The sequence below is a fragment of the Scyliorhinus torazame genome, chromosome 3 (genome assembly GCF_047496885.1).
Source record: "Scyliorhinus torazame isolate Kashiwa2021f chromosome 3, sScyTor2.1, whole genome shotgun sequence".
In the NCBI taxonomy this organism is placed as follows: domain Eukaryota; kingdom Metazoa; phylum Chordata; class Chondrichthyes; order Carcharhiniformes; family Scyliorhinidae; genus Scyliorhinus; species Scyliorhinus torazame.
In genome coordinates, this window is record NC_092709.1 from 198,198,599 (window position 1) to 198,224,656 (window position 26,058).

At 46.5% G+C, this 26,058-nt stretch overlaps 1 protein-coding gene across 1 annotated transcript in view; it reads left to right on the top strand.

Annotated features, from left to right (window-relative positions):
• The window catches only part of atp10d (ATPase phospholipid transporting 10D), a 375,226-nt gene that overhangs the window by 226,233 nt on the left and 122,935 nt on the right, over positions 1-26,058 (top strand). The window contains 2 exon segments of the mRNA XM_072496710.1: positions 3,341-3,576; positions 5,039-5,227. Of these exon segments, the coding sequence (XP_072352811.1) occupies positions 3,341-3,576; positions 5,039-5,227 (425 nt within the window).

A 26,058-nucleotide genomic window follows, 5' to 3' on the forward strand; every position in this document is an offset into this window, starting at 1 on the left:
GTTCCGACTCATATAATTTGCTATAAAATTCTTTTAAAACGTCATTCACCTCCCCTGGGTCCAAGACCACGCTACCCTCTCTATTCCTTACTCTCCCAATCTCCCTGGCCGCTTCCCTCTTCCTAAGCTGGTGTGCTAGAATCCTGCTCGCCTTTTCCCCATATTCGTAGATCGCCCCCCTTGCCCTCCTCAACTGCTGCACCGCCCTCCCCGTGGTCAACAACTCAAACTTTGCGTGTAGTTTCCGATACTCCCTCAGGAGCCCCGCGTCCGGGGCCTCCGCATATCTCCCATCTGCTCGACGTATCTCCTCCACTAATCTCTCTTTCTCTGCTCGTTCCACCTTTTCTCCATGGGACCAAATCAAAATTAGTTCTTCTCTTACAACTGCCTTCAGAGCCTCCCAAACCATCGCTGCTGATACCTCACCCGTATCATTTGTCAGACCGCTTCATCCGCTAACAACCCCACATCCAGTCTCCACAGCAGGCGCTGTCCTCTCTCCTCACTCAACAGTAAATCCACCCAATGCGGGGCATGATCAGAGACTGCAATTGCTGAGTATTCTGCCCCCCCACCTTCGGAAATAGCGCCCTGCTCAGAACAAAAAAAATCAATGCAGTAGTAAACTTTATGGACATGAGAAAAAAACGAAAACTCCTTCGCCCTCGGCTGCTCAAATCTCCACGGGTCTACCCCCCCCCATCTGCTCCTGAAACCCCTCAACTCCTTCGCCACGGCAGGCCTCCTCCCAGTCCTGGATTTTGACCGGTCCAGATCGGAATCAATGACCGTGTTAAAGTCTCCCCTCCCCCATCCCCCATGATCAGGCCGTGAGACTCCAGGTCCGGGATCTTGCCTAACACCCGTCTCATAAATCCCACATTGTCCCAGTTCGGCGCATATACGTTCACAAGCACCACCCGTACACCCTCCAACTTCCCACTCACCATTATATATCTACCCCCCTTATCTGCCACAGTTGTTCCAGCCTCAAACGCCACCTGCTTGCTGATCAATACTGCTACCCCCCCTGGTCTTTCAGTCCTGCCCAGAGTGATACACCTGACCAACCCACCCCTTTCTCAATCTCGTTTGGTCAATAATCTTTAGATGTGTCTCCTGAAGCATTTCTACGTCTGCTTTCAGTCCCTTTAAATGCATGAAAACATGAGCCTTTTTGACCGGCCCATTCAAACCTCTCACATTCCACGTAATCAGCCTGGACGAGGGTGGTGGGGGGGGGGGGGGGGGGGGGGGAGGCTATTGTTCAAAACCCTCTCCCAACCTGAATAAACCATTTAACAACATTGCATTCCCCAGTAAGTAAACAACCTCAAGTAAAAGAAATTAACATAAACCAATGAAGAAACAATCGCTTGAAACGAGACCCAACCTCCCACAGAATAGCACCAACATGGGGCCCCTCCCCCCTCCGCAACAAATCTCTGAAAAAACAAAGCACCCTCAAACCACCACCCCAGCCCAGAACTACATACAATCTTATTTGAACCGATACAAAAATTACACAGATTACAAACCGCCGTCACATAACTTCTTCGAGACTTAAGTGTCCTTTAAGACGCTTCCAACTTTTCTTTAATAAATGACCATACATCGTCCGGTGCCTCAAAGTAAAAATGCCGATCTTCGTGTGTGACCTACAACCGCGCTGGATACAGCATCCCGAATTTCACCCCCTTCTTGAAGAGGATCGCCTTCACCCGGTTAAACTCAGCACGTCTTTTGGCCAGCTCCGCTCCCAGGTCCTGATAGATGCGCACCTCGCTGTTCTCCCATTTTCTGCTCCACTCCTTCTTGGCCCACCGCAAGACGAGTTCTTTGTCCGAAAAACGGTGGAAACGCACCACCATGGCCCTCGGCGGGTCATTCGCCTTAGGCTTCCTTGCGAGGGCTCGATGCGCTCCATCCACTCCAGGGGCCGAGAAAACGCCCTGGCCCCCATCAGCGTCTCCAGCATGTTCGCCACATTCGACTCCTCAATTCCTTCGGGGAGACCAGCAATCCTGAAGTTCTGCCTCCTGGACCTGTTCTCCAGGTCCTCCAGCATCTCCTGCATTCTCTTGTGGTGCTCATCCAACACCTCCACCTTGTGCTCCAGCACGGTTAGCTAATCCTCCTGGCTAGATAGCTTCAGCTCAATTTCTTGTATTGCTTTCCCTTGGGCCGCCTGACTCAATACCATTTGATCGATCGCAACCTTGATCGGGTCCAGCGTTTCCTTTTTCAGCTCAGCGAAACAGTCCTTAAAGAACTTCATCTGCTGCTACTTAGACCACTGAGCCACCGCTCCCTGGTCCTGACCCTCTGCCATGCTGCGCCGCGGTCCCAGCTCCGACTGCTTCACTCTATCCGGGCTGTCTTTTCACAAGGCCACTTCTAGTCCAATTAGCCATACATCGGAGGGGGAATCCTTCTTAATATTGTCCACTGCACCGATCTATTCCCTAAAGTCCGAGAAAAGTCGGGGAAAAAGGTCCGAAAGTCCGTTCCGGGTGGGAGCTATCGAATGTGCGACCTACTCCTCCATGGTCGCCACCGGAAGTTCATCAATATCTTATTTAATCAACAATGCAACTCCACCACCTTTTCCTTCTGTCTGTCCTTCCTAAAAACTGAATCACCCTCAATGTTTAGTTCTGGAGCCATGCCTTCGTAATTCCACTATATCATACCCCTTTACATTCTATCTGCGCAACCAATTCATTCATTTTATTTTGAATGCTCCTGAACCTCAATGCTACTTATTTAGTTAGCTATATGTGTTGGAAAAGTCATTTTACGTACACTTGTACTGAAGAAAGACTTCAAAAGAGTTTTGTGCATCATGCCCCTTGAAAGTCTTTAAATAGGGGGCTGGATTCCCCGCAGCCTCGCGCCGAAATCGCGGCCGGCACGGGGGCGGAGAATCCACTTTCACGCCATAATCAGGCCCGGCGCCGGTCAGGCGATTCTCCGGGACCCGAAAATCAGCGTGACCGCGGGGTACGCCCCGCGGCTGGGGGCCCGTATCTGCAGCTAAAGCTGCGAGATTTACTCCGGGTCCCTGCTCGCCCCCTGCAGGGCATTGAATTAGTTCAATATTTTTATACGAATTTTGGGAGTAAAACGCCACCGTTTTTACGCCGGCGTGGGGACATAGTCTCATTTTGGGAGAATCCAGCCCAGGACCCTGCCTAAAGGAACAGAATGTTCAGCATTGGATGCTGATCTTTGTTGAATTATTGTGATTTGTGTGAAGAGCATGCTGGAATGCTCGAGTCATTCCAGTACACCTCTTTATATTCATCTTGATATTTGTTTTTTTGCCATCCCTCAGCAAAAAGGCTGGAGTTCTATCAGGATTTTATTTCTGAAGATTTATCTAATCCTTCTGTGGAATTCGTTTGTAAGTCGCACCATCCGAACAGCTGCAGATCCCGACCTGTAATGGGGAGCCATGGCTCACTGAATTGTTTAACTGCTAATCGCTCAACTCTGAGGAAGGAAAATGCACATGAAGATGAACATGTAAACATTAAACACTCCTGTGATGTGGCATTCAGCAGTTCAATTGTGAGTATGCCCGCTATAATTAGTAAAGCTTCTCACTTGTCATTTCTCACTCTTGTTCCAGATTCCTCAGCTAAATACATTTTCTAAAGTTTGGTAAAGACACAAACTGCATACCACAGACTGGCTCCTCCCATTAATTACACCATCTGTACCCCACTAAGCTGTCCCATTACCTGCTTAGCTAGGAGTAAATACAATCCCTCATAAATTATCTCCTCTCCAGGGAATCTCTAGCAATCAAAACAATATCCTATTTGCCATCTCTGTAAACAAGTAAACGGTTAAACACAATCATTACCTCACCTTTTACGAATCTTTAATCACAGCTTTAGTAGACATTCTGCCTGTATGTATTTTAAACCAGGGCTTTTAATAACATTACTGCCACAAATATGAAATATAATATATAACAATTTCTATATTCATCACAAAACAAATGGACTGGATCTCCAAGAGGCAAGGGAGCAATTTTCTGAGATTCTTGTAGTATTAAAGAATAATAGGATAATAGAGGGAAGTGTTTCCTCTTGTAGGGAAAATCAGAACATGACACTTAAAATTAGAAAATACTTAATTTAAAATTGATGGGTAAGATTTTCCAGTTAGCGACAAAGCAACCACAATCACACTGAAGTTGAAGAAAGCTGCCCACAATGATCTAAAGAGCTCAGTGGCATGCTGTTCCCCTTTCTCAATGGCAATTTAAAATATGTCATCATTTCAAGGGATGGATTGGTGTGCAGCAGCAATGATGTCAGCAAGCAAATCAGCAGTCAACCACACTGAAATATTTACACACTACAAACCAGGAAGTTATATGCACTTACTATCCCTTATTTTTAATTGAATTGTTTTGTAATTGTGTAAATTATGATTTCATTTAGATGCAAGGTAAAACATAAATCAATTTTAATTAAAGTTTGGGGTGATCTCAACAGTGTGTCCTGAAGAAGTGTTGAATCACATTTTAAAACTTCAGTGGTTGCGTCAGTTTCAATGGCAAATGCTGACAGTTTTGTATCAATATGACAAAATATCTGGACCACTGATGATAAAAAGGGTTCTGAGATGTGGGATCCTCTGTCCTAGAAGACTGAATCAATGGAAATGTTTGATAGTGAGTTAGGCACTTTACAAGTATTGATATTGAGACGATGAAAGAGTAGAACTGAGAATTTTAGAAAAAAAGTAAAGATATTAGGAGTAATAAACTAGCCCTTCAATGGCTGAATGCTCTGTGAAAGGCCTTTCCTTCGGAAATAAAGTAAATAGCCTAAATGTTTAGGTAAAGTCATCATTAAAATTACAAGGTAAAACAAGTTAACAACATTTCTCTTTTCCCCCCCCCCCCCTCTTTCCACACCCCCACATCCCCTGCAAAACTTAACTTCTGCCACCTCAGTCTCTCTACACTGGTGGTTTTAATAGAATCCTTGGCCAAATAATGTGTTCTGATTTGCAGGAGAGAGATGTTGCACCGGACTCTCAGCTTCTAAGGAAATTAGAACAAATAACATCTCAGCCACTGGACCTGTTGATTGGGATAGAAAAAGGGCTCTCCCAGGAATACACACACATTGTGGACTTCTTTCTTGCCTTAGCCATCTGTAATACAGTTGTCGTGTCATCACTTAATCAGCCAAAGCAGCGGGTAAGGTCAACATTTATTTAATGGCGAAGGAAGCTCGAGGGGCTGAATTGCCTATTCCTAATTCTTATGTTCTTATTCAGTGTTTGATTGTTTAAATAAGGTTGTCTTAGAACTCTGGAATCTGGATTATAATTGAGCACTGAATGATGGGTGAAGCACTCCTGTTTAATTTTTAAGGGTTCTTTGTGAAATTAGTTGATATAGTTTCAATCCACTTACAAGTGAGTGTGGGCTCAGATACTAAGCCTCTAATTTGATATTATTTGTTCCTAAATTGAGATCTCCCTCTTAAGTCCACAGCACTTTTGGTGGAGGAAATTACATTTTGTCATTGATGCAGTGGGGATGGGGGAATGGGGTGATTCTTCTAAAGCAGCAAAAAGGAAGTTACATGTAGGGCCAAAAGTAGAAAATTGCCCTCCCACTGCTTCCTTCCATCTTGAGAAACCATGAAATATATTCTGCAAATTAAATTTTTCATCTGTTGTCCTTTAGTCTCCTGTAATTTGCAATACTTCTAGCAAAACACGATGATCTATCAGGTGTTGATGACAGTAACAAATGTGTTCCTGATAGTCTGATATTGAGCTACCTTCCTTCAAGTAAATACTTATCAAATTAATTACATAGTTTAATCTCAATAATGCCAGAAAAGATGGATAGGGTTAAAAAGAAAATGTACCTGATCCATAAAAAAGTTACGGCACAGAAAGAGACAATTCTAACCCATTGTGTCTGTGCCGGAAGTATCTCAGAAACAATTTAAAATAATGATGAGATGGAAGGAACAGAGTCAGTAAATAATGGGGAGTATAAAATTGAATATAATTTCAAGTATAGGCTTTCATTTTGCAGATGCATAAATTATGATATTGTGTATTTTTTGTATGCATTTATGTGATCTGGGTGTTGATGGCATTTATTGCTCATTCGTAATCAGCACTGAGAAGGTGGTGGTGAGTTGCCACCTTCAACTTTCGAAGTCCCTGTGGGCAGCACGGTGGCCTTGTGGTTAGCACAGCTGCTTCACGGTGCTGAGGTCCCAGGTTTGATCCCGGCTCTGTGTCACTGACTGTGTGGAGTTTGCACATTCTCCCCGTGTCTGCGTGGGTTTCGCCCCCACAACCCAAAAATGTGCAGAGTAGGTGGATTGGCCACTTTAAATTGCCCCTTAATTGAAAAAAATAATTGGGTAATCTAAATTTATTTTTAAAAAACTTTTGCAGTCCCTGTGGTGAATATTTCTTTTTAGGCTGGGCCAGCATTTATTGCCTTCCCCTAATTGTCCTTGAACTGAGTGACTTCATAGGCCACTTCAATGGGCGTTTAAGAGCCAACCACTTTGCTGTGAGTCTGAAGTCACATGTCGGCCAGGACGGCAGATTTCCTTCCCCAAAGGACATTAGCGAATCAGTTGATTTTGTGACAATCGGCAGTGGTTTCATGGTCATTATTTTACTCCGGGTCTCTGAATTGCTAGCCTAGTGACAATACCACTACACCACTGCCTCCCCTGTACACCCACAGTTGTTAGAAAGGGAATTCCAGGATTTTGGTGACAATGAAGCAACTGATATATATCCGAGTCAGTATGATGTGACAGATGGACGAGAATTTGGAGGTACGTTTCCTTGTGTTCCTGCCCTTGTCCTTCTAAGTGGTAAAAGTTGCCAGTTTAGACGGCAATTATCTCCCCATTTGCTGCTTATTATGATGCCTACTGGTTAAGGAGCAACTCTGCTGAAAATCAATAATTAATTCTCAGGCTTTGGCCGATGCACCAGTCAAAACACTTCTTGAGTCTTTGTTAAAAGTACAATTAATTAATGCCAGGAGGCTTCTGTTTTATGTAGGTGTGTTCAGTGATTGCAGAATCTTCTCCTTAAAAAAGCATAGCAATTTTTATTTGTTTACGGGATATGAACGTCACTGGCTAGGCCAGCATTCATTACCCAACCCTAATTGCCTTGTGCCATCTTCTTGAACCTCTGTAGTCCATGTGTTGTGGAACACCCACAGTGCTCTTCGGAAGGGTATTCCAGGATTTTGACCTGTTAACAGTGAATGAACCGCGTGATATGGTTCCAAGTCAGGATGATGTGTGACTTGGAGGGGAATTTTCAGTTGGTGGTGTTCCCATGCATCTCCTGCCCTCGCCTTCTAGGTCGTAGATGTTGAGGGTTTGGAAGGTGCTGTCGAAGGAGCCTTGGTGAGTTGCTGTAGGGTTTCTTGTAGTTGACACACTGCTGCAACTGTGCCTCGGTGGTGAAGGGAGTGAATGTTGAAGGTGGTAGATAGGGTGCCAATCAAGCGGGCTGTTTTATCCTGTCGAGCTTCATTGAAGCTGCACTCATCGAGGCAAGTGGAGAGTATTCCATCACACATCGGACCTGTGCCTTGTAGATGATGGATAGGCTTTGGGGAATCAGGAGGTGAGTTACGTGACAAAGAATTCCCAGGTTCTGACCTATTCTTGGAGTGACAGTATTTATATGGATGGTCCAGTTTCTGGTCAGTTTCGTGATGTTGACACCTCGGAATTTGAAGCTGTCAACCATCTCCACCTCAGCCCTGTTTGTGCAGACAGGGGTGTGTACAATACTTTACTTCTTGAAATCAATGATCAGCTCTTTAGTTTTGCTGACATTGAGGGAGAGATTGTTGTCGTTACACCACTCCGCTAGGTTCTCTATCTCTCTCCTGTATTCTGACTCATCCTTGTTTGAGATCCGACCCTCTACGGTCTAGTCAAAAGCAAACTTGTAGATGGAGTTGGAGCAAAAGTTTGACACGCAGTAGTGTGTGAATAGGGAATATAGTAGGGGGCTAAGTGCGCAGCCTTGCAGGGCCCCGGTATTGAGGACTATCGTGGAGGAGGTGTTGTTGTTTATCCTTACTGATTGTGGTCTATGGGTCAGGAAGTCGAGGATCCAGTTGCAGAGTGAGGAGCCATGTCCTAGGTTTGGAGCTGTGATATGAGTTAAGCTTGGATTATGGTGTTGAAGGCGAAGCTGTAGTCAATAAATAGGAGTCTGATGTAGCAGTCCTTGTTGTCGAGATGCTCCAGAGATGAGTGTACGGCCAGGGAGATGGAGCCTGCTGTGGACCAGTTGCAGCGGTATGCGAATTGCAGTGGATCTAGGCATTCTGGGCGTATGGAGTTGAGGTGCTTCGTGACCAACATCTCGAAGCACTTCATTATGATTGATGTCAAAACCACAGGACGGTAATCATTGAGGCACGTTCCCTGGTTCTTCTTTGGTACCGGTATGATGGTGGTCTTCTTGAAGCAGGTGGGGACCTCGGAATGGATTAGGGAGAGGTTAAAGATGTCCACAAACACATCTGCCAGCTGGTCTGCTCAATTTCTTAGTGCACGACCAAGGATCCCGTCCGGGCTCGTCGCCTTCCGAGGGTCCAGCTTCAAGAAGGCCTGTCTGAATTTGGACGCTGTGACGGTGGGTGTGGGTGTGTCCGGGGCTGTTGGGGCAGTCGACAGAGGTTTGAAGGTTTCCTGATTGAACCGGGCATAGAGTATTCACCACCCCCGGTATTAGATGCATTGAGTTCATCGGGGAGGGATGCCCTGCTCCTGGAGATTCTGCTCGGCTTCGCTTTGTAGCCCGCTATGTTTTTTAGCCTTGCCATAATCAACGAGAATTTGTAACGTTAGTCTGTGACTCTAGCTTGATCTGATATTGGCTCAAGGCATTGCAGAGGTCGTACCTGGATTTATTGTATTGGTCAGGGTCGCCTGACTTGAACGCCTCAGAGCTGGCCTTCAGTGGGGAGTCAATCTCCCGATTTAAGCCATGGTTTCCGGTTGGGGAATGTATGTACTCCTTTCTTTGGCACGTAGTCGTCTACACATATGCTGATAAAGTCTGTGACGGTGGTGGCATACCCGTTTAGGTTGATCGCTGAGTTCTTAAATATGGACCAGTCACTGACTCCAAGCAGTAACATAGGAACTCTTCTATTGCCTTGGACCAGCACTGCACAACCTTCTTAACCGGATTCTCCCGCTTAAATTTCTGCCGGGAGAAGGAGCACTGTCTTATGGTCTGATTGTTCGAAGTGTGGTCGGGGCATGGATCGGTAAGCGCCCTTGATTTTTGTGTAGGTTAGACAGGAGATATGTTAGTGGAATATTGGCAGTACACTCTTGATGTTGGCCTTGTTGATGTCCTCTGCCACGATGAACAAGGCTTCCGGGTGTTCTGTTTCATTGTTATTTATTTTTTTAAAAATATTTTTATTAGGGTATTTGCAAGTTTTTACAATAATAAAAGTAACAGCGACATAAACATGGTACAATAAACATTTCCACCCCATCCCAATCTTCACAAACCCCAACCATAAAACAAAGTCAGGTCCTCTTCCATTCTCTCCCCCCCCCCACCCCCCATGGAATACGGCATCTGCTGACATTTTAATTTTCCCCGAGAAAGTCGACGAATGGCTGCCACCTCCGGGTGAACCCTACCATTGACCCTCTTAAGGCAAACTTTATTTCCTCGAGACTGAGAAACCCAGCCATGTCACTAACCCAGGTCTCCACACTCGGGACTTCGAGTCCCTCCACATTAATAAGATCCGTCTCCAGGCTGCCAGAGAGGCAAAAGCCAAGACATCAGCCTCTTTCGCCCCCTGCACTCTCAGCTCTTCTGACACTCCAAAGATCGCCAAATCTGGACTCGGCACCACCCGTGTTTTGAGTACCGTGGACATTGTCTTAACGAAACCCTGCCAAAACTCTCTAAGCTTCGGGCATGCCCAAAACATGTGGACATGATTTGCTGGGCTTCCTGTGCACCTCGCACACCTGTCCTCTACCCCAAACAACTTGCTCATCTGGCCCACCGTCCTGTGTGCCCGGTGGTCTACCTTGAATTGTATCAGGCTAAGTCTGGCACATGATGAGGATGTAGTAACCCTGCTTAGGGCATCCGCCCACAGACCCGCCTCTTTCACTCCTCCTAGCTCGTCCTCCCACTTGCCCTTAAGCTCCTCCGCATCCAAAAGTTCCTGATAAATATCTGATACCTTCCCCTCTCCCACCCAGATACTACTCTGTCCTGTATCCCCCCGTGGCGGCAGCAGCAGGAAGGCCGGAACCTGCCTTCTCAAGAAGTTTTGCACCTGTAAATACCTAAACCCAACCCTGCTGGCAATTCAAATTTATCCTCCAAGGCTTTTAAGCTGGGGAAGCTCCCGTCTATAAATAGATCCCCCATCCTCCTAATTCCTGCTTTTTGCCCTCTCCGGAACCCACCATCCAGCCTACCCGGAACAAACCAACGATTATTGTAAATCGGTGTCCAAACCGATGCTTCCTTCACTCTCTCTTGTATCTCCTCCAGTGCCCTCAAATTCTCAGAGCCGTTACCACCACCGGACTGGTGGAGTATTGGGCCGGTGGGAACGGAAGGTGCCGATATCTGTGCCCCCAAACCCCCCCCACTACCCACTTCCTAATCATGGCTATATTAGCCGCCCAGTAGTAATTGCAAACGTTCGGCAGCGCCAACCCACTCTCCCCCCGACTGCGCTCCAGCAACACTTTCTTCACACGCGGGGTTTTACCCGCCCACACAAAGCCCGCAATAACCTGATTCACCTGCTTGAAAAAGGCCCTCAGGATGAAGATGGCGAGGCACTGAAAGACAAACAGAAATCTGGGGAGGACCGTCATTTTCACAGTCTGTACCCTCCCCGCCAGTGATAGCGGGAGCATGTCCCATCTCTTAAAGTCCCCTTCCATTTGTTCTACCAACCGGGATAGATTTAACTTATGCAGTGCCTCCCATTCCCGGGCCACCTGATTACCAGATACCGAAAGCTCCTTCCTACCATTCTAAACGGTAGCTCTACCAGTCTCTCCTCCTGCCCTCTTGCCTGGATCGCGAACATCTCGCTTTTCCCCATGTTCAATTTATACCCCGAAAAATTACCAAATTCCCCGAGGATCCGCATAACTTCCCCCATCCCCTCCAAAGGGTCTGAAATATACAAGAGCAGGTCATCACTTTCCAGTTGCTAGAGGCTCTTAACGCCATGGTCAATGGCTCTATGGCCAGAGCAAACAGTAACAGGGAGAGGGGGTACCCTTACCTTGTCCCTCGATGTAGTTTAAAATACCCAAACTCAGCCGGTTCGTATGCACACTCGCTACTGGTGCCTGATAGAGCAACCGTACCCTGTCCGTGGAGCCCTCACCGAACCCAAACCTTCCCAGCGCCTCCCACAGGTAATCCCACTCCACCCGGTCAAAAGCCTTCTCCACATTCATCGCTACCACCACCTCCTTCTCCCCTCCTTCTGAGGGCATCATAATAACATTTAAAAGCCTTCGAACATTGGCCTTGAATTGCCTGCCCTTAACAAATCCTGTCTGGTCTTCCCCTATCACCCCCCGGGACACAATCCTCTATCCTTGTGCCCAGTACCTTAGCCAGCAGTTTGGAGTCCACAGTCAGTAGAGAAATTGGCCTGTATGACCCGCATTGCTCCGGATCCTTCTCCCGTTTCAGGATCAATGAAATCGAGGCCTGCGACATTGTTGGCGGAGGACTCCCTTCTCTCGTGCTTCATTAAATGTCCTCAACAGCATTGGGCTCAATATCTCTGAAAACTTCTTATTGAAATCAACCAGGTAGCCATCCGGCCCTGGGGACCTGCCCTCCAGCCCCTCAATTATTTCCTCAATTTCAATTGGGGCTCCCAACCCTTCCACCAGATTCTCATCAACCCTCGGGAACCTCAAATGACCCAAACAATGCCTCATCCCCTCCACCTCCGCCGGGGGTTCCGACTCATATAATTTGCTGTAAAAGTCCTTAAACACCTCATTCACCCCCACTGGGTCCAGGACCATATTCCCACCTCTACTCTTTACTCTCCCTATCTCCCTGGCCACCTCCCTTTTTCTGAGCTGGTGCGCTAACATTCTGCTAGCCTTTTCCCCATACTCATAAGTCGCCCCATTGCCTTCCTCAGCTGTTCCACCGCTTTCCCAGTAGTCAACAGCCCAAACTCCACCTGTAACCTCCGCCGCTCCCTCAGTAGCCCCGCGTCCGGGGCCTCCCAGTACCTCCTGTCTACCTGGAGTATCTTCTCAACTGACCTATCCCTCTCAGCCCGTTCCCCCTTTTCTGTGTGGGCCCGTATCGAGATTAATTCCCCTCTGACCACTGTCTTCAAAGCTTCCCAAACTGTTGCTGCAGATACCTCCCTCTATCATTTGTTTCCAGGTATTTCTGGATGAGTTTGTTCACCCGTACACAGATCTCTTCATCCGCTAAGAACCCCACATCCAGCCTCCATAGCGGGCGTTGTCCTCTCTCCAAACTAACCCGTAGAGCCACCCAATATGGGGTATGATCCGACACTACGATTGCCGAGTACTCAGTATTCACCACTCCCGGTATTAGAGCCCTGCTCAGAACAAAAAAGTCGATGCGAGAGTATACATTGTGGACATGGGAGAAAAAAGAAAACTCCTTTGCCCTTGGCCGTGCAAACCTCCATGGGTCTACTTCCCCCCCCCCCCCCCCCCCATCTGTTCCATAAACGCCTTCAATTCCTTTGCCGCGGCTGGCATCCTCCCTGTCCTGGATTTTGACCGGTCCAATCCGGATCAATGACTGTATTAAAATCTCCCCCCATGATCAGGTTTTGTGACTCTTCGTCTGGGATTTTAGCTAACACCCGCCTCATAAATTCCACATCGTCCCAATTCGGAGCATATACGTTCATAAGTATCACCTGCACCCCCTCCAACTTCCCACTCGCCATTATGTACCTACCCCCCCATGTCTCACACGATTCTCCCTGCCTCGAATGCCACTCGTTTATTGATCAAGATCGCTACCCCCCTGGTCTTTGAGTCCAGCCCTGAGTGGAATACTTGGCCAACCCACCCCTTTCTCAATCTAGTCTGGTCTGTAGCCTTTAGGTGTGTCTCTTGTAACATTGCCACGTCCGCCTTCACCCCTCTCAAATGCGCAAACCCGCGAGCCCCCTTGACCGGCCCATTCAACCCTCTGACGTTCCATCTAATCAGCCTGGCCGGTGGGCTTCCCCCCACCCTCCTCCCCCTCTCCCTGCCGACTAGCCAGCACCCTTTTTAGGCTAGCCTCCAGCTCGTGGCCCGGCCTCATCGAGCCCCCCCACGGGCATTCGCTGTCCCCCGACCTCCCATTTGTCCCCTAGTAACAGTTCCTCCCCTGTCAGCAAAGCAGCTCCCCCCCTCCCCCCACCCACTGCCTGCTACCTCCCCCCCCTGGTTATAGCACTAGAAATCCAACCCCCCATCTCAAGCTCCAGCTTAACACCTGCTCGCTCCCCACTGTGCTTCCGTGAGTCAGCTGACTAAGCTGACTTGATATCTTCCACCCATGGTACCAAATAGTCCGTCTCCCCATTGTGTTCTCTCCTCTCCCCCCACTTGAACAAACATATTCAAAGCATCACATTCCCCAGTAAGCAAACATCAGAAAAAACAGCCACAGAAAAAACAACCACAGAAACCACCCCCCTTCCAACTAGCTCCCAGTAAGACAAAGATAACTTTAGCCATCAAAACAGCCCCTTATTGCACATAACACTACTGAAATGAAAATGAAATGAATGAATGAAAATCGCTTATTGTCACAAATAGGCTTCCAATGACGTTACTGTGAAAAGCCCCTCGTCGCCACATTCCGGCGCCTGTTCGGGGAGGCTGGTGCGGGAATTGAACCGTGCTGCTGGCCTGCCTTGGTCTGCTTTCAAAGCCAGCGATTTAGCATTGTGCTAAACCAGCCTACTTATTCAAACCAGCACAAAAGTGATTTTCAACAAATCGCCCCGACAATACTCTCCAAAGATTCAGTGTCTTTAGTTCACCTGCAGTCTGTTTTCCTTGATCAAAGTCCATACATTGTCTGATGTTTCGAAGTAAAAATCCCGTTCCTCATATGTGACCCACAGACGGGCTGGGTACAACATCTCAAAATTCACCCCTTCTTAAAGGGGGCCGTTTTTGCCCGATTAAACCCAGCTCGCCTCTTGGCCAAATCCGTGCCCAGGTCTTGATAAATGCGCAGCTCACAGTTCTCCTACTTGCTGTTCCGTTCTTTCTTGGCCCACGGCAGAACATGTTCCTTGTCCAGGAATCGGTGTAAACATACCACCATCGCCCTTGGAGGCTCGTTCGCTCGGGGCTTCTTCGCTCGGGCTCTGTGCGCTCTATCCACTTCCAGGGGCCGAGGGAACGCCTCAGCCCCCATCAACCTCTCCAGCATGTTCGTCACATAGGCTCTCGCATCCGATCCCTCACTGCCTTCTGGGAGGCCGACGATTCACAGATTCTGCCTCCTGGACCTATTCTCCAGGTCCTCCTGCATTCTTTTCTGGCGGTCATTCATCATCTCCACCTTGGTCTCCAGCGCGGTTATGTATTCCTCGTGCTCGGACACCTTTTTCTCCACCTCCTGGATCGGCCATCCGTGGGTTTCTTGATTCTGCACCACCTGTTCAATCGAAGCCTTGATCGGGTCCAGCATGTCCTCCTTAAGCTTTTAGAAGCAATCTTCAAATAACTTCACCAGCTGCTCGGTCGACCACTGTGCCGTCTCCCCTCGACCCTGCTTCTCCGCCATACATTCCCGCGTTGCCAACTCTGCTCGCGTCTTCCTTGTAGGACTTTGTCTTCTCACACGGCCACTTCTGGTCCAATTCTCCATACACTGGAGGGGGATTTCTCCTCACTGTCTTACTCTTCACCGATTTATCCAATAAAATCCGGAGAAAACGGGGAGAAAAAGGTCCAAAAGTCAGTCACAGACGGGAGCTATCAAATGTGCCACCTACTCCTCCATGGCCACCACTGGAAGTTAATTGTTATTTCTAACTGTGTCCAATTCATCCAGCTTTCTTCACTTCTGCCTGGGGTGGGATGTAGATCACTGTGATAATAAGCTGAAGTGAACCCACGTGGAAGGTAGTACAGGCGGCACTTCATGGTCAGGTATTCCAGGTCCGGGGAGCAGCAGGTCGTCAGAGTTGCCACATCCGAGCACCAGGAGGAGTTGATGAGAAGGCAAACCCCTCCACCCTATGCTTTGCCTGATGCGCAGTGCGGTCCGTCCGGTGTATTGAGAAGCCATCAGGTTGTGTGGCACAGTCCGGTAAGGCAGGAGTGAGCCATGTCTCTGTGAAACATAGCTCGCAGCAGTCTCTTACCTCCCTCTTGAGAGGTGCCCCTTTCTTTTGCACTGGAACGCATCTATTCTGCGTGTTATGAAATATTCCTTTAAATGTCTGCCAATGCATCTCTATTGACCCATTCCTTAATCTCATTGGCCAGTTCACCTTAGCTTGCTCTGCTTTCATGCCCTCATAATTCCCCTATTTACATTTTAAATACTTGTCTTGGACCCACTCTTCTTTGAATATAAAATTCAATCATATTATGGTCGCTGCGACCTAGGGGTGCCTTTATTATGAGATCATTCACCAATTGTGTCTCATTGCACAATACCAGGTCTAGTATAGCCTGTTCTCTGGTTGACTCCACAACATGTTATTCTAAGAAACTATTCCGAAAACACAAATGAACTCCTCATCCAGGCTTTTCCCGTCTAATTTATTAAATCCACACAGTGATTAAAATCTCTCATGGTTATCACTGTAGCTTTCTGACAGGCTCCCATTATTTCTTCCTTTATACTCTGCCCTATCATATGGTTACTGTTAGGAGGTCTGTACATACTCCCATAAGTGATTTCTTCCCTTTGTCATTTCTCATCTCTAGCCAACCATTTCTACAGCCTGATTTCCTAAACTTAGGCCATCCCTTTTTTTTGTGCCAACATGGGCCGCACGGTGGCACAGTGGGTTAGCACTGCTGCCTCATAGCGCCAGGGACCCAGCTTCAATTCCGTCATTGGGTGACTGGTCTGTGTGTGGTTTGCACATTCTCCCCGTGTCTGCCTGGGTTTCCTCCGGGCGCTCTGGTTTCCTCCCACAGTCCAAAGATGTATAGGTTAGGTGGATTGGCCATGATAAATTGCCGCTTAGTGCCCAGGGATGTGCAGGTTAAATTCTGGGAATAGAGTGAGGTGAGCGGGGGAATGGATCTGGGTACAATGCACTTTCGCAGGGGTGGTTCAGACTTGATGGGCTGAATGGCCTCCATCTGCACTGTAGGGATTCCATGATTAGTTAACAGAGCTATCCCTCCACCTTTTGCTAGCTTTCCACCCTTCCTAAATGTCATATACCATTCAATATTCGGGTCCCAATCTATGTCATCCTGCAGCTATATCTCTGTAATGACCATCAGATCATACTTTGTTTGTATTTGCACTTTTAGTTCATCTGTTTTGATATGAATGCTGCATACATTGAGATACAGAGCATTTAGTTTTATCCTTTTGTTATTGTCGTAACCTCTGGCCCTACCTGCTGATGTAATATTAGCTTGGTACTCTCCCGTCCTTTTGTTAAAAATTAGAGTATCCAATTAATTTTTTCCAATTAAGGGGGAATTTAGCGTGGCCAATCCACCTACCCTGCACATCTTTGGGTTGTGGGGGTGAAACCCACGCAGACAAGGGGAGAATGTGCAAACTCCACACGGACAGTGACCCAGAGCCGGGATCGAACCTGGGACCTCGGCGCCGTGAGACAGCAGTGCTAACCACTACACCACCGTGCTGCCCTATCCCTTCCTTTTACAGTCTATTTATCATATCCCATATTAATACCTTTCTCCTTTTCCTTGCCTGTACTATTTAATTTACCATATCTTCTCCAATTTGATCCCTTATAATAATGATCTTTATTATTGTCACAAAAAGGCTTACATTGCCACTGCAATGAAGTTACGTGAAAATCCCCTAGTCGACACATTCCGGCACCTGCTTGGGAACACTGAGGGAGAATACAGAATTTTCAAATTACCCAACAGCACGTTTTTCGAGACTTGTGGGAGGAAACCAGAGTACCCGGAGGACACCTACGCAGACACTGGGAGAACGTGCAGGCTCTACACAGACAGTGACCCAAGCTGGGAATTGAACCTGGGACCCTGGCACCATGAAGCACAGTGCTAACGACTGTGCTACCGTGCCGTCCACTGTTTAGTTTAAAACCCTCTCTACTTCCCTAGTTATGTGGCTCACTAGAACGCTGGTTCCAGCATGGTTCAGTTGTAGATCATCCCATTGGAACAAATTCCATTTTCCCAATACTGTTGCCAGTGCGACCCATTTATTTCTCTAGTCTTATTTACCCTATACCAACTTACCCTAGCTCAGGTAATAATCCAGAGATTATTACAGGTTCTGCTTTTTAATTTGGTTTCTATCTCTTCATACTGATGATGCAGGACCTCTTTCTTAGTTCTACTGGTATTGTTGGTATCTACATGGACCACAACATCGGGATCCTTCCCTTCCCACTGCAAGTTTATCTCTATCCTAAACAGATATCCCAAAGCCTGGCACTGGCACAGGCGACACAACTTTCTGAATTCTTGCTCTTTGCTGCAGAGAACAGTGTCAATCCCCCTCACTATGTCCCCTACCATCACTGCATTACATTTTGTTCTCCCACTGAATGGCTTTTATATTATATCACCATGGACAGTCAGCTCATCCATCCTGCAGCCCCCAATTCCATCCAAGCAAGCTAAAAGAATCTCACACCTGTTGGATAAAAACAAAGGCTAAGGCTCCTGCCTCACTCAGTCACATCCTCCTAGTCCCGACCACGATCAATTGGAGAGACAAAAGAATGCTGTTGAGTGCAGCTGGTGTAGCTAATGGGAGGGGCCAGGTCTGTCTGGAGAAGGCAGTTGCCTCCAGGACTGTAAGCTGAGCAGAAGGATTTCAGTCCAAAGATCAGTCCAAAGATGTGCAGGTTAGGTGGATTGGCCATGATAAATTGCCCTTAGTGACTAAAGAAAGGTTAGGAGGGGTTATTGGGTTACGGGGATAGGGTGGAAGTGAGGACTTAAGTGGGTCGGTGCAGACTCGATGGGCCTAATGGCACTGTATGTTCTAAAAAAAAAGTTTGGTCCAAAAAGGGTTCTTTCTCCAAAGACTGCACCAAGATAAGCAAATAAAAACTCTGTTTCATTGGAATATATAGAAGCAGCTTTAGGAAGTAAGATGAGGAATGGAATTCTTCGGCTGTTGGGATTTTCTCTTCCCACTGTAGAGTACACTCGCCTGCAGGTTTCCCGGCGGCATATGGTGGTTTCAATGGGAAATCCCATTGGCAAGCGGGAGGAGTAGAAAATTCTGCCACCAGCGAATGACACACTCTGAGAAACACGGGGCTGCGGGACTGGAGAATCCAGCCTAGTATATTGTAACTGTTTACTGTAAACTATTTCATTGTTGCGAATGTGGTTAATTCTGCATTTAAATTAAGGTTTGTTTTAACATTATCACTCTTGTGATGCAGAAGCTTGCCCTCACAGTTTTCCAAATAAACAATAGGTGGGTTCTTATCCAGGATCCTAACAGAATAAACCGATGATCGAGAAAAGGATTTGTGTCTAGATTCGTTCTTCACTATCTGACTTGGCTTCTTTCTACCAGGTTGGTGAGGAATAGGTCAAGTAGCTTTTTCTTGCATGTTAGCTTTCTCACTGTCGTAGAACCAGTCTGGCAGGTATGTCTTTTGGACATAGCTCAATCAGCCACTACTGTTTCCCTGTGGCTTATTGACATTGTACTCTGAGTGAGTGACTATGTCCTTGCTACCCTCAGTGTTTCTTCCAAGTGGTGTTCAACATGGAGGAGTGCTGTTTCATCAGCTGAAAGATTTTTTTATTTTAAATAAATTTAGAGTACACAAATATTACATTTTTTCCAATGAAGAGGCAATTTAGTGTGGCAAATCCACCTAACCTACACATCTTTGGATTGTGGGGTGAAACCCACGTAGACACGGGGAGAATGTGCAAACTCCACACGGACAGTAACCCAGGACCGGGATTCAAACCCGGGTCCTCAGTGCCGTAGGCTGCAGTGCTAACCACTAAGCCACATGCCTCCAAACTGGAGGCCTGTGACCAGTGGTGTGCCTCAGGGATCAGTGCTGGGTCCACTATTTTGTTATATATATTAATGATGTGGATGAGAATGTAGGAGGCATGGTTAGTAAGTTTGCAGATGACACCAAGATTGGTGACATAGTGGATAGTGAAGAAGGTTATATAAGATTGCAAAGGGATCTTGACCAATTGGGCCAGTGGGCCGATGAATGGCTGATGAAGGTTAATTTGGATAAATGTGAGGTGATGCATTTTAGTAGATCAAATCAGGGCAGGACCTACTCAGTTAATGGTAGGGAGTTAGGGAGGGTTACAGAACAAAGAGATTTAGGGGTACATGTTCACAGTTCCTTGAAGGTTGAATCGCAGGTGGACAGGGTGGTGAAAAAGGCATTCAGCATGCTAGGTTTTATTGGTCAGAATATTGAATACAGGAGTTGGGATGTTTTATCGAAGTTGTACAAGACATTAGTAAGACCACACATGGAATACTGCGTTCAGTTCTGGTCACCCTATTATAGGAAGGATATTGTTAAACTAGAAAGAGTGCAGAAGAGATTTACGAAGATGCTTCCAGGACTTGGTGGTCTGAGTTATAAGGAGAGGCTGGATAGGCTGGGACTTTTTTCCCTGGAGCATGGGAGGCCTAGGGGTGATCTTGTAGAGGTCTATAAAATAATGAGGGGAATAAATAAGGTAGATAGTCACCATCTTTTCCCAAAGGTAGAGGAGTCTAGAACTAGAGGGCATAGGTTTAAGATGAGAGGGGAGAGATACAAAAGAGACCAGAGGGTGCTGAGCATCTGGAATGAGCTGCCAGAGGCAGTGGTTAGGGACTGGTTTAGCACAGGGCTAAATAGCTGACTTTTAAAGCAGACCAAGGCAGGCCAGCAGCACGGTTCAATTCACGGACCAGCCCCCCCGAACAGGCGCCGGAATGTGGCGACTAGGGGCCTTTTACAGTAACTTCATTTGAAGCCTACTTGTGACAATAAGCGATTTTCATTTAGTTTCATTTGGTAGAGGCGGGTACAATTTTTTCCTTAAAAAAACAGACAGTTACATAGGCAGGGTGGGTATCGAGGGATATGGGCCAAATGTGGGCAAATGGGACTAGCTTAGTGATAGAAACTGGGCGGCATGGACAAGCTGGGCCAAAGGGTCTGTTTCCATGCTGTAAACATCTCTGACTCTATGATTCTGTGGGAATGACTAAGCCAGGCTATTGCAATTGTGTTACAACTCTTTGAATTTTGTAAGGTTGACTAAGTAACTATCAAAACCATTCATGATTTTGATCTCTTCTATTAATGTCCTCTTAACCTCTTTTTTTTAAATTAAGGGGCAATTCACTCAAGAGAGCAGTAAGGGCGTGGAATGCCCTGCCTGCAACAGTAGTGGACTCGCCAACACTAAGGGCATTCAAATGGTCATTGGATAGACATATGGACAATAAGGGAATATTGTAGATGGGCTTCAGAGTAGTTCACAGGTCGGCGCAACGTCGTTGGCCGAAGGGCCTGTACTGCGCTGTTATGTTCTATGTTCTATTTGGCATGGCCAATCCACCTAGCCTGCATATCTTTGGGTTGTGGGGGTGAGACCCACGTAGACACAGGGAAAATGTGCAAACTCCAAACCTTCTCTTTAAGGAAAAGAACCACAGCCCCTTAAGTCTCTTTGCATAATTGAAATCCCTTATCCTGGGTGCTGTTCTCATATATTTGTACATTACGACATCATTCCTAAAATGTGGTTCCCAGAATTGAAAACAGTACTCCAGCTGAGACAGAACCAGTGTTTTATAAAGGATCATCATTACTCCCTTGCACTTGTACGTTATGCCGCTCTTTATAAAGCCCATCATCTGCCCCCCTTAGGGCAAATTTCACCTCCTCCAAGATGTAACCATTAGATCCCCCAGCCCCACCGACGCACAGGATGGAGAAACTGACCTCCACCCCAACAGAACCCTCCAGCGAGCGATCAACCAGGCAAAGGCTAAAACATCTGCTCCCGCTCCTGCCTGCAACACCGGCAGGTCCGACACCCCGAATATGGCCCCCAGGGGACCCACTCCAAATCCACATGCAGGATCGCAGACATTTTCTCCAACTTCGGGCAAGACCAGAACATGCGCATATGATTAGTTGGACCCCTCCCACATCATAGGCAAGTATCCTCTGCCCCCACAAACAGCCGGCTCATCCTTGACTTTGTCAAATGCGCCCTTTGCATCACCTTCAACTGTATCAACCCCAGCCTCGCACACGAGGTTGAGGCATTCACCCTCCGCAGCACCTCACACCACAATCCCTCCTCCAGTGCCATCCCAAACTCCTCCTCTCACTTAGCTTTAAGCCGCTCCATGGGCACCTTATCCTTCTCCAAAATTCTCCCATAAATCGCCGAGATGACTCCACCCTCCAACCCCATTACCGATAACATCTCCTCCAATAACGAGGAGGCAGGCACTATCTGAACACACATGTTTTTTTAAACAAATTTTGTCAACTTGTCCTGTCATCTTTAAAGATTTGTATGCATATATCCCAGGTCTCCATGTTCCTCTTCCACCATTTAAAATTGTGCAATGTATGTTTTCATTTACATCCGCCTGGGTCGATGTTGTGCAGTCTGTCCATTTTATTCGAAGTAGACATTTTTGTTGCAGTTTGATGAAACTAAGTGGCTTTTTACTATTTCAGAGGACAATTAGGAGTTGATCATATTATTGTGGGCCTGGAATCACATGTAGGCCAGGCAAGGATGACAGATTTCCCTCCTTAAAATGAACTAGATGGCTTCTTAAGACAGTGTGATAATTTCCTGAGTTACTACAACTGATAGTAGCTATTTATTCCAAACTTGTTAAGTTAACTGATATGAAATTTCCAGTTGCCAAGGAGAAATTTTAACTTGATCATTGGGTCACGCCTCTAGATTGCTTGAACAATAATGTAGCTACGTAGTGTCACAGCTCCTCAATAACTCTAGTTAACAGATCTATTCTGACTGTCCCCGTTTAATCTGTGTCTTTCTAAATCACAGAAAATACAGTGCAGAAGAGGACCTTTGGTTTATTGAGTCTGCACCAACGCATGAAAGATATTTTTAAAAAAATTTTAGAATACCCAATTTTTTTTTTCCAATTAAGGGGCAATTTAGCATGGCCAATCACTTAACCTGCACATCTTTGGGTTGTGGGGGTGAAACCCACGCAGACACAGGGAGAATGCAAGAAAGATATCTGACCTGCCTATCTAATCCCATTTGCCTGCACTTGGCCCATATCCTTGAATGTTACGACATGCCAAGTATCATCCCGGTACTTATTAAAGGATGTGAGGCAACCCACCTCTATCATCCTCCCAGACAATGCATTCCAGACTGTCACGGGTTTTCCTCAAATCCCCCCTTACCCTCCTACCCCTCACTTTGAACTTGTGCCTCTTCCTAACTGACCCTTAAACTAAGGGAAACAGCTGCTCCCTATCTACCCTGTTCATGTGATAATCTTGTACACCTCGATCAGGTCGCCCCTCAATCTTCTCTGCTCCAACAAAAACAAACCAAGCCTATCTAAACAAAAGCAAATTACTGCGGATGCTGGAATCTGAAACGAAAGAGAAAATGCTGGAAAATTTTTGCAGGTCCTGGCAGCATCTGTAGGGAGAGAAAAGAGCTAACGTTTCGAGTCCAATGGCTCTTTGTCAAAGCTTTGACAAAGAGTTATTGGACTCAAAACGATAGCTCTTTTCTCTCCCTACAGATGCTGCCAGACCTGCAAAAATATTCCAGCATTTTCTCTTTTGTCCAAGCCTATCTAACCTCTCTTCATAACTTAAATGTTCCATCCTAAGCAACAATGAAAATAATCCCTCAGAATTTTTTTTCAATAAATTAGAAACGTCTCCAGTAACTGGTTCACTGACATGTCATTACTCAGACGAGCAAACAATGGTACAATGTTAGCAGTTCTCCAACTTCTGGGACCATGCTAGTAGCCAGAGAGGATTGGAAAATGGCAGCCAGTGCCTTTGATGTTTGCTATTTTGATTCTCAACAGCCTGGGGTACATTTCTTCTGTGCCTGGTGATTTACCTTTTCAAAGGTGCTGACCTCCTTAATTTTCCCTCTCTTACTATATTTATCCCATTCAATATTTCACACTGCTCTGCCTTAACTACAATGCTTGCATTGTCCGGTCTCTTGTGAAGTCAGATGCAAAGACTTGGATTTTCATCCTCCAGGTTGGTAGTGAGAGTTGGGAAAACTCCCGGTTCAGTTCACCCGCCTCGGGAGAAAGTGCCCACAAAGGTGTTGTCTTCATTGTAGGTTCATTGCAGGAGCAAGCCAGAGTCAGGCCAGCCAACCCAGGAGAAAATCTGAAGGCAGCTGAAGAGTTGTCAGCTGCGGATACAGTCTGTTTAAAAGGCCCACCTCACAGCTGGTACTTTGTCCCAGTTAAAATAAAAGCATGCAGGCACCTAGCCCTCGCCCCTCTCACCCCCTCACTCTACAAACATTCCCCATGTCCCTTCATGCCACCATGTCAAGCTCTGTTCTTCCACCCACTCCCAATGGCTTCTCGGTCCCCCACCCCACCCCAGCCCTCATGTCAAGCTCTGCCTTTCCACTCATCCTCTATGGAGTAGGTGCTTTGTACAAATGGCTGTCTCGGCTCTCCACCAAGTGGATATAATAAATCCATGAAGCTTGTTTTAAACAGCTGCGCTCCAGAGAAATCCTTGTTTAATTGATGGTTCAGGCTCGCTGATCTCTGTTCTCAATTTTACAATCTTTTTGTACACTACTTTATGTAGTTTCAAGGGTTGATGTTTTTTTTCTAGTTTAAATGGTCTGGATGCTTGACACTTTCATTAGCTTGTCATGAAGTGACTTTTTTCAACGTAGGAGAAAGTTCTGAATGAATGGCCTTTCATTAAGGCTTCTATTTTACACAAGCTACTGTCACTCCAGAGTTGATTGCTTTTATACAATGTAGAGTGGATCAAAGTGCATGGAAGTGCCATAGCTTGGCATAGAGAGTATGAACAGCTACAGGAGGTGGGCGGAAGAGGAAAGGTTGGCAAATGGAGCATGAAGGGCCATCGAGGTATGTGGAAAGGCATACCGTAGCATAAGGGGGTATGTGGGTGGGGGGGTGCATAAGGAGGATCATTTAAACAGTTCCCTTGTGCAAACTAGAGTTCACGAGTCCTCCAAGGGACCGTGAACCACAACTCTTTTAAAAACCTCCCCGGGGTCCATGAAAATTGAGACGGGGTGGGGCATGTCTATCTCCGCAGTGAGCTGATCATGTCTGTAATGCCGGTTGTCGGCTTTTGACAGGAACCAGCCCTCACCCTTAAATGCATTCCCGAAAATTAGACAGCCTGGAAATGGGGTTGGGAACGCCAGAATCAGCACCCGCCCACCATTTTTTAAAGGGCGGCCGAGTTATCCCGACTTAATGAAAATGCAGGCCAAAGTGTTCATTAAGAACCACGTCTACTTATTTCACCTCCATACATGGGGGCCAGAATCTTCCATTCTGAAGTCCAGGTTCAGTGGCGGGTGCAGAAATGAGAGTAATTTCTGCTGTTGGGGGGGGGGGGGGGGGGGGCAGCAGCACGATTGACAACGCATGATCTTGTTGCTGTTTAGTTCATTGCATATGCATCCTCTGATTCTCGTGGTGGAGCAGGCAGGAAGTTGCCATCCCCATCGATACCTCATAGGGTCGAAGGGATGGTACCATATTTAAAGGGCACCTTCCACCTTTGCCTGGCTACTGCTCTACCCTTCCGCCGCCCACCCGTCCTCCCTTCTTTGGTCATATTCCATTGCACTGTTAGCACCCAGTCTGAAGCATAGACTGGCATTTACAGACAGTCCCCAAAGAGGACAATGCTGTGGCAGCTCACCATTAATCATGGAAGAAATCTACTTCGCCAGGTGCATGCCACTTCTGTGCAGTAGTGAATGTGAACATTTCAATTTTTTGCTAGTGGGGATCTTAATTTGGAGGGGAAACTTAATTCCAATAAGGTTGTCTGTTAACGAACATGCATGACATGCTAATACATGCAAAAGATCTCCCAACATTGAGCTTCGACAAAAGGTCATCTCGACTCAATGTTAGCTCTTTTCTCTCCCTACAGATGCTGCCAGACCTGCAAAAATATTCCAGCATTTTCTCTTTTGTCCTTTTGTCCAAGCCTATCTAACCTCTCTTCATAACTTAAATGTTCCATCCTAAGCAACAATGAAAATAATCCCTCAGAATTTTTTTTCAATAAATTAGAAACGTCTCCAGTAACTGGTTCACTGACATGTCATTACTCAGACGAGCAAACAATGGTACAATGTTAGCAGTTCTCCAACTTCTGGGACCATGCTAGTAGCCAGAGAGGATTGGAAAATGGCAGCCAGTGCCTTTGATGTTTGCTATTTTGATTCTCAACAGCCTGGGGTACATTTCTTCTGTGCCTGGTGATTTACCTTTTCAAAGGTGCTGACCTCCTTAATTTTCCCTCTCTTACTATATTTATCCCATTCAATATTTTCCATCATTTTCTTTTTGGTTTCAGATTCCAGCATCCACAGTAATTTGCTTTTATCCTAACATTGATCGTTGGGAAGCTCAACACACCTTTAATCTGCTGCGAACATAAATGCTAAAGTTCATTAGCCTCAAAGATTCTGCCCAATTATCTTTCTGATCTCTGACGGGCCCTACTCTTTCTTTGGTTATCCTCTTGTTTTTGATGTA